Source organism: Ambystoma mexicanum, chromosome 5q (assembly GCF_040938575.1).
Source record: "Ambystoma mexicanum isolate Mex_15411 chromosome 5q, UKY_AmexF1_1, whole genome shotgun sequence".
Lineage (NCBI taxonomy): Eukaryota > Metazoa > Chordata > Amphibia > Caudata > Ambystomatidae > Ambystoma > Ambystoma mexicanum.
The window spans coordinates 1,252,710,016-1,252,719,418 of record NC_090933.1 but is presented as its reverse complement, the minus strand read 5'-3'; the positions used below and the strand labels follow the sequence as shown (position 1 = coordinate 1,252,719,418).

At 44.0% G+C, this 9,403-nt stretch overlaps 1 protein-coding gene across 1 annotated transcript in view; it reads right to left on the bottom strand.

Annotated features, from left to right (window-relative positions):
* Positions 1-1,103: 1,103 nt before the first annotated feature.
* The window catches only part of LOC138497983 (1-phosphatidylinositol 4,5-bisphosphate phosphodiesterase gamma-1-like), a 738,955-nt gene continuing 730,655 nt past the window's right edge, over positions 1,104-9,403 (bottom strand). The window contains exon 33 of the mRNA XM_069621756.1: positions 1,104-4,482. Within this exon, the coding sequence (XP_069477857.1) occupies positions 4,431-4,482 (52 nt within the window). The 3' untranslated portion in view covers positions 1,104-4,430. The remainder of the gene's footprint in view (positions 4,483-9,403) is intronic.

Genomic DNA, 9,403 nt, shown 5'->3' with positions numbered 1-9,403 from the left:
ACAGAATGGCCTAGTGGTCAGGCCAAACAGCAATTGTGCCTCACTTAGTAGGACGGCTGCTTGTGCAATAATTAGGTCTACAGTGTGACATTGTGAAGCACTTGCATGCTACGTCACCTTGCAGGTGATATGCATGGGTACAGGAAATAAGTGAGAGGCAAGGTCTGTGCTTGGTCCAGAAATGGTACGAGGCATTGAAGTCCACTGTCAGTCTCCTTGTAACGCTACCTTTGTTCAAATTGTGGTATGAGGTGACAAACCATCTTTCCTGTGACCCTTCTGTGCTTAACCTTACTGTGCCTACATTTTTCCTCTGATGCCCCCCATGTCAAAGTCCCACATGAGGCATTGGCACCATTGGCATTGCAACTTATTTCCTCCGGTAGAGCAGTTGTCAGCTGTTGAAGAATTGCAAAGTTACCTCCCAGAACACAAGTTATGAAGGAACAAGTTACTGCGCTGGTCGTTGTGGAAAAATGAGTGTTCTTAACTCATCTTGGCTTTCTGGCCGTCGGTGAGTTGGAAAAAGGAAGGCGACATCGGTCAATTGAAGATGGGGGAGGCGCTGTTTATGCCCTGGAAGAGGGCTCAACAGACAGAATCCACAGTTCCCACGGATGAAACTAGGCCCAGACACTCCAAATGGAGAGGATATTTGTGTCTGACTTGCTCATTGGTGCAATCATGACCTGCAAAGAGAAAAGCGAGTATTATGCTGCATAAGCAGAGGGAGGACAGGAAGCAGAAGTTGGCAAAGAGAATGAAGATGAAAAGATTGCAAGAGCTGTAAAAAAAGCATCCACATTCCTGCCTGTGCAAAGAGAAAAGACGCTTAGGTGACGCTGGAGGGCGGGGTCAGAGTGGGTGCGGATGTTTGCATGAATGCACCATGGTTGCACTTGCTCCGGGTACAAGCTGAAGGGGGTGGAACGTAGAACTACCTAAGCAGCAGCAACGCACATGGCTGTGTGGTCCTCTCGCTTGGCTGTCTCTCTGATGATCCACAGCTATTACACCACAGGTTACTCATTCTTTAGGAGGAAATGGATGGATCTAGGCCAAGCCAAGGCAGTACCTGGAAATAAGACCAATGCTTATCTGAATACAAATTGGCTAAATAGATTTATTTTCATACAAAGAATACACGGCTGCACGCCCATGTTCTGCTTGTTGACAGGAGCTTACCGTTGCACTAGCCCCCTATGGTGGAGACCACTGCGCCTGATGCAGCCTAGGAGAGCGCACTTGTGCAATGCTGTTGTGAAACCTTCACACTTCTTTCATCAACTGTGTAGGCTAAGGACCGACTCTTCAGTGACACTGCATTTAGGCTACTGTGTCAATGCACTAAGGTGAATAACATTAGCATCTGTATTGAGAAGTATGATGGCTTTCAAGTTGCTGCACCGTAAACGGCTCCGCACAGCCCCAAGACCCATTCAGAGGCACCAGCCATAGCGGTCAACACCACCTGCTGTGCGGACTAATTAAGTACTCAATTGTGCAACAAGGATACCTGGGTTTTCATCTCATTTGAGCAAATTGGGTTATCCTTGGGGATACGAAGATTCCATTGCAGGTTATTCCTTCAAGGGAGAATTTGTCGATTTGTTTCCACCGCATTTTACCGCAAATTTATGTGGGAGGTGGATTAGGGTAATAATGAATGTAGGGCGGATTGGGGTGGTTGTGTGGGGTAGGTCTCCCCCGCATACATTTACGGTAAAATTGCCTATAAAAAATAAAAATAGATGGAATCTCTGTCAATTAATTAAATAAAACCAATGAAATCACATAGAACCACCCTGAGCAAATAAATTAAACTCTCCCTGCCAAAGATCACTATATCTGCCCAAATGGGGAGCAGTAACCAGCGTATTACTACCCATTACTAAACGCCATTTAAAAACTGGCCATCTATTTTTATTTCTGACTTTTTAAACTAACACGAAGATCCGATTCTAGTGTGTAATTGTCTTTAAAGTGAAGGCTTAAGGCCACGTCCCTCACCATAGAAAGAACATCACAAAGCCATCTTCACCCTTCCATGGGATACCATATTGGCCATGTGCCATTCCAATTAAAAAAACATACACACCTGCGGCAAGTTGGGGTCTTTACCCACCCTTAACCCTTATGGTAACAATGCATTTCTAAAAGTCTAGTCATTCCACTAAACGTGTCTTTCTGCAATGCCACAGAATATTATTCGGACATTGGCTGAAGCATGCTCATCCATTGCTTTTTTTTGCTTAACTCAATAAGTGGGAAAGGTATACACATAGGTGTGTTCTACATCCGCTTTGTCTCCAGAGTCCTGCTGCACCTCAGGGTTGACTCACAACAGAGTCGACAACGGTCTGGTGTTCGTATTCTTGTGCAGTGGGAGATCTGACCTCAGGCTGGAAAACTCTGTGGGAGAGGGTGGGGCAAGACGGGTCAGTATATGGCTTTCCCCTTCTGTAATGGAAAAGTTGAGCTAAGCCGAAATGGAATCGAAAGACGCAGATTCCCAGGGGTTAAGAAATGGTGGATTGGTCATTTACTTCCATCAGTTTTCTCTCCATAATAAGCACTATCAAGTACCTAGAGCAGTGTCTGCAACATGCCGACCTACGTCGTATATAGTGCCTTACCATTAAATGGAATTGTTAGGGCGGATGGGAGTTGTAGTCCAAAACATCTGGACAGTCAAAGGTTGCAGATCCCTGGCCTAGAGCAAACACACCTTAATAGTAGTAAATGGCAAACACACTAAAAGAATTACGCTGGCAGGGCCATAAGTCACACACAGTTGATTAAAGGCGATGGGTATATCTAACAGTGCTTGCCTGGTGCCTGATAAGCGAGGTGGCTAAAACCATCTCTGCCCAGGCATATCAAAAAAGAAAACACAAGACTATTCAGCAATTACGTTTATGCACCTGAGAATTTAAGTATTTGATTCCACTGCTTTCAGGGGGAGAAGTTACTAAGGAATCAAGAGCTCTTATCCTGGATTCCGCACCAGATTCAGTCGCGTGATCACTATCTTCCTGCTGTCTTATCTTCCAAAGTTGGAACATCTAGGCCCAGGATGGTAGTCAATATCAACAGCTGTGTAACAACTGGATACTTCCCTTGAGAAGGCTGTAATACCTATGGACACTGGCTTTATCTCCATTGACTGTACATTGAAAGCAGTGGAAGTCTGCACTAGGCACCATGCAGAACTCAACCGCTGCAGGAAATGGGACTTAAGGCCTGGTAGGCGTTACTCAGACTGCAACAATGAATCGTAAGCCCTTAAGCCTCTCATTCATTATACACACCACCCACCCTACAGTGAATTGCTAGCCCTTTTCTGTTTCGAACACTGCTAGAGGGGACAGTGGCCGAATTTGCTCTCGTAGGTCCGCACCGCTTAGCCCTAAGCACATGGACTCCATCGGGGATAGTGCAACGTTTACATATGCTCATAACACTGTGACTGGCAACGAAAATCTTAGGCACATTATGTACATTTAAAAAAAAGAAAAGCATGAATAAGAAAAAATATATATTTGCATTTTTATTTATATATATTTATGTATATATTATATATATATATATATATATATATTTATATATATGTGTAGTCTTGAAAGACACTTGTAGAATCTTTTATCAGTCCTTCTTTCTCAGGGCGAGGGGATGTCAGAAAATGGTAGCGCTTGAGCAGAAGTGCCCAGCATGCTGAAGACGTATTCCCGGGGCCACATATGGCTTCACTGGACTTGGCAGGTTCTCTCCAGTTGATGAACTGGAGGAAAGAGAAACACAAACAAACACAACTCTCTAAACAGTCACTATGTAGGTGCACTAGGACGATGGCCTGGAGCCTGCATTCGATGGGCATGTCTGTGATCCTGCTCCTGAAAAGTCTAAGAACCACAATGTTTGATTACTGGATTTAGTGTTTCAGACAAAAGCAGTGCAAGGTCACTGGATTCAGGAGGAGACCTATTCAGTAACTGGGATCATTAATACTGCTTCTGGACTACAAATAGACATTGCAATGTCCACCTTAACCCTTGGCGAGTTGTATGTCCTCTTGATACCTTCCTTCTGGAGCACCAACAGCTCATCTTCGTTGAAAAAACAACTGTTCATTGAACAGAGCCCTACCATAGTTAGCGGGATCAGTATGCACAACAATGCCAACCGTAGGTACAATTTCACACGCAGTCATAGCAGAAGGAGGGGACAGCACAGTGTTCCGAAAGCTCTGACACCGTGTGGGACGGCAGTTCCATTCATGATGGTTATGTTTAGAATGTTGGTCCACAGCAGGCAGGAATGGCTCCGACTCCTGCAAAGGGAGGGCCGCTGCACCATACAGCGACACCTGCTGTTAACAGTGATAGAGCCTCTTGTAGTTGAGAACTGAGGGGAGGAGCTGCACAGCAGTTTTAGTTGCGCTTGTTCATCATCTGCCGGTCCCTTTTCTTCTTCTCCATCAATCTAGGGGTTGGAGTAAGGGGGGATTGGAGGGAAGAATGTGGAAAAAATGTTTAAGAAAGCGATAAAAAAAGCATAGAGCACTGGATTCATCAGCTTTTAAACACAAATATGCATTGGATGCAAATATTGCACCACAAGGTCCACACAATGGGACTATACCTTTAATCATTAGAACATCACCTTTTATATAAAGCTTCCTGTGGTATTTCTTCAGCTTTCAAGAACTGTATTAATTGGGGCAATTCTCATCCCAATTAATGATACTCCATATTTATTGACCTCAGAAGCATGAATGACTGAGGAAACCCTGAAGGGATTTTAACCTGTTTCCTGTAGGCTGTACCCAGATCTCTGAAATGACTGCTTAACTCGTTGAGCTATCTAATAAGCATTTTAAAGTTACCCAACGCTCACCCTTTTAAGTCTCACATTATTTATGTCAAATGTTTTTTGTAATGGTTCTATAACATATAACAAATAATGATTTTACATGAACTGAAGTCCCGTATTAGAATCTATGCCCGCAGGCTTTTATCCACGGTATCATGGCGAGAGGCCCTTAGTAGTTATTTTGTTTCTGGCCCGATTTGCCAGATATTTCACAGATGAGCTCTTGTCTAAGTTCTGGTCACTGATGCAAATCATGAACGTTTGCGCAAAAGACGTGAAGATGGTTGGGTAATTGTGGTGGTGTGACTATCCATCAAAGGGAAGATCTGACCAAGTCAAGATGGCTACCATGGTGAACTGGGAAGAGCTCTGGAGAGAGTCCATTGCTGCTTACCATTGCAGCCTCTTTAGGCAGTGTAAGAAGTAGACAACATCATTTTAATCTGAAAAGGCGATAGGGAAAGTTTGATCAATTTTCATAACTGGATTAATACCAAAACTCAAGAAATAAAATTTACCATGACAAGCAGCAACAAAGAAATCAACTTTCTAGATCTGTCCATCAGACCTCAAAATGGATCCTTGACGTGTACACTATTCACAAAAGAAACACAGAAATACTCTTTTGCATTATAGTAGCCATCACCCTAAAAGCCTTTGCAACAATGTCCCATATGGCCAATTCCTTAGGCTGAGACGGAACTGCACTGAATTGGACCAATACAATAAGCATGCCAAAGTATTACAAAACAAACTATTAGAGAGGGGTTACCCGAATAATCTCATTAAGAACACGATTAAAAGAGCTAAATATACACCACAAGAGAGTCTACTTACATCAAAGATCGCAAGTACTAGCAGCGAGGATGTCTTAACCTTTGTATCCACAGTCGGACCAAACACTACCAAACTCAAAGGTATACTGACAAAATTCTGGTCTCTGGTACAACTCTGTTTACCAGAAGAGAAAATTCCAAGGATGGCCCTCAAAAGATCGAAGAACTTGGAGGATATGTTAACCCACGCCAGAACAGACAACAAGACACGGAGATCTACAATCTGGAACATGAGGGAAATCTGTGGTCATCATCCATGTGGTACATGCACGGCTTGCCGTTTTACCAAAGAAATGAACTCATCCTGGATTGGTAACAAAGAATGGCAATTAAGACAATTCACTAATTGCAAGACAGCCAATGCCATCTACATAATAGAGTGCCCCTGTGGCCTACGTTATGTAGGACAAACAACAAGACAAATCCATAAAGGAATAGGGGAACATAGATCCCATAACAGCCTCCATGGTCTTACATTACATGGAACACCAACATGGCCCAGATGCTCTCCTATGGTGGATTGTTGATTCAGTCTCAAACACCACCAATGCCTCTAATACACTGAACCATAGGGAGGCATGGTGGATTTTTAAACGGAAGACAATTACCAACGGCTAAATGAGGCGGAACCCATTGGACCGTATTGTTAACAGGCAACAGGCGATGGCACCTTTTAACACAGAGAAGCGGTCGTCACAACAGCCGTAGTGCAGATAGTACCCCTCATCAACAGTAGCCTGCCTATTGTCATTGCCAGCTCGGATCATACACTAGTTCCCTCTAGCGCGAACTCAGGCACATGAAGCAGCACCTAGTGCATTACATTTGCCACAAACCAATGCCCTTCAACATATGGACTGTGTTTCACACCAGCTTTATCATATAGAGCTCCCTCAGCAGTCACTTCACATGATACAGACCCTGCAACATAATATTAACATCAACTCTGGTACTCCTATTTATCCAGTACCACTAACCCTCTCTCTGCCTCCTCATCATGCAGTCTGCCTGCCGTAATTAAACACGGCCGTAACAACTTCATATTGTTTCACAGAGCGTTACACATCAACACGGTAACGCGATTAATTTCCGAAGTGCATGCGCCTAGCACGAACACTACTCGAGTGCGTGCATGTTCATAGCTATGTTCCCCACACAGCTCAGCGATTTATGTACAACGCCAGCAGGTTCGCGCTCGATTGAATCCTCGCTACCATCGAATGTAGCTTTTACCAGCGGTAAGCTCCAGTTCCTTTTCATATACAAAGCGTTTTCCAAAATATCCTTCTACCTACCAATTACCTGAAATCAGCTCCAACCAAATGCCTTATGCTGCTCCCAAACCTAGGCATTGGGACTTGGGGTTTTGAAGGGAAAGAGCCGTAGCCATGATGAGATTCACAACCCATGGCTAAAAGACAAGCCAGCTTAGCACACCCGCCCAGAAAGGTATGTTTTTGCTCTGGCAACCAACATGGTGACTGCAAAATGTGTTTTCCACACTTTATTCATGCACAGTGTCTGTACAAACCATGCACTTGTGCATTTTTTTGTCCTACAGAACTTGTGACGGTGAATACGTTTGAATCCCATAAACGCCCAAAGTTGTAAAACGTGGAAGATACAATCCAAGGATAAACCACGTGGAATACTTTAAAGGTCAGTCTACCGCTGCCCTGTTTTTAGACTTTTTAGGTGTGCCATAATTATGGTATTCTTATGTCATGTATAGCTTTTCAAATAACACCACTAGGCACTAATAGAGCCCCTTACCTATTTTATGTCCCACCTATACGGAGACCTACTCCAGGCCCAAGAAGAAGGCCTCTCGCCGAAACATCTCAGGACAGCGCATCTCACAGTGCCACTACTGTCCCCATAAACTCATATGAACTGTTTGATTAACATCAAGCCATAGACCAAGTGTTAGGTCACCCTCTTACCTTGCATTACATCTCAGCTTGTTACAACTAGTTGCATTTTCATGCATGAAATTTATATATGTTATATCACAAGTCACTGTAGGTGATGGTTTCACACAATTTTCACTGCACCAATGTTTTAATATCAAAAAGTCCAAAAGTTTTTGGGATGATTCTTTTCAAAAACAGTATGTGTAAAAAATTGAAGAAATATGAAAATAAGTAAATGGTACAGAATTATGTATACTAAAAGAAGCAAATGAACAGCTAATTAAACGCTGATTCTGCTGAATATTAGTGTCTGTCTATTTAGACCCTTGAGCTCTATTGTACACAAAATAAGTCGAAGTGTATCAAACATGACAGAATAATATTGTGTTTACAGAAACTAAAAGGAAAACCCTTGATCCCAGACATCAGGACAACCCCCTTGTGTCTCAGTGGAAGAAGTACTGCAGGTTGAGGAGGTAAGCAGGGGAGCAGAGCATGTAGAGTGGAGGGGAAGTGCAGAGAGATTCGAATGGGGGCCAAGGCAGCTATCAGCTGTCCTGAAATACAGGCTTATTCTGGGGGATTTAGGCCAGTATTCAAGGATGCCTATTGACTGACACCCCGGCACCAGGTCCTAATATACAATAATTTGTGGTCAGGGCTTAATACTCAAGACAGGATCTATCAAAGTCACTCACAGGCCTCAAAGATGCCTACAGGAACTCCTATTTGGCAGTTGCTAATGCACAGTGTTCCTCTTGGACTGCAGTTGGTTGGTCTTCCTTTTCTGCCCTGGGTGAATTTTCAGGTTGCAGTGATTATGAGCCACCCAGCCAAGGGTGGTGCAGCACGTGTTACTCAGTAAGCCTTACTAGATCTGTGTTTTCATGAGCCCCCTTCTTTCAGCCTTGTGCCAATCTGACTTGAGTTGTTTGATAGGCTTTATGGGTTCCACCAGACTCCGGATTATGGCTCCCAGCTAGCGTAGGACTATTATCGCAACTACTTTTTGGCTTCGCTCAGATTTTCAGGTTTGACCCTTACCTGTGTTCGGGACCAGGTCCACAAGTCTCTCCACTTTCTGCCATCAAGGCTATGTCCACTTCTCACTGTTCTGGCCTCATACCTCTCCAACTCCCTCTCAATTCTTGGCTCTCCAGACTTAGACATTTTGGTAACTTTCGCTGAGTCGCCATGTTCACCTCTATCACCGTCTTCCTTCTTGAACCCTTGTCTGATGACCTCTACCCTCTGTCTCTCAACTACTCTCCTCCCTCTAATCTTCTGATGGTTCTCTCCTTCAATTCTTTCTTTTCCACTCACTCTCCTGCTACCTTAAATCTCCAGCAGGATCTTCTCTGCACAACTCCACATTATCTCTTTGACTCGGAACTCTCATGCTCTGACATTGTTCCAGCCTCCCGATATACCTCTGTTCTGCTGGTAATTGGGACTCTAAAGGCGGCAGTGGGCACATCTGTGTTTGGTTATTGGTCTGGCTGTGGGATTAAGTGAGGGCTGTGTGTTTAACCCCATCAACACGTGTTGCACCTAGTGTCTGTTTCAACGATTGCGTTAAACCAAAGATATAAAAGGTTTGTCCCCCTTTCTGGAACCAGATTGCTCTTCCTTGCATGTGTGCTTTTCGTGTCGTGTGGACTGCCGGCCACACATGCTCCTTTGACAGTTCTACATCTGCTGTGAACAAAAACTATGCTAGCGGTTGTGGTGCAGAATAGCAATCGGCGCGTGCATCAGTTTTCCATTTCCCAGATCAGCTGC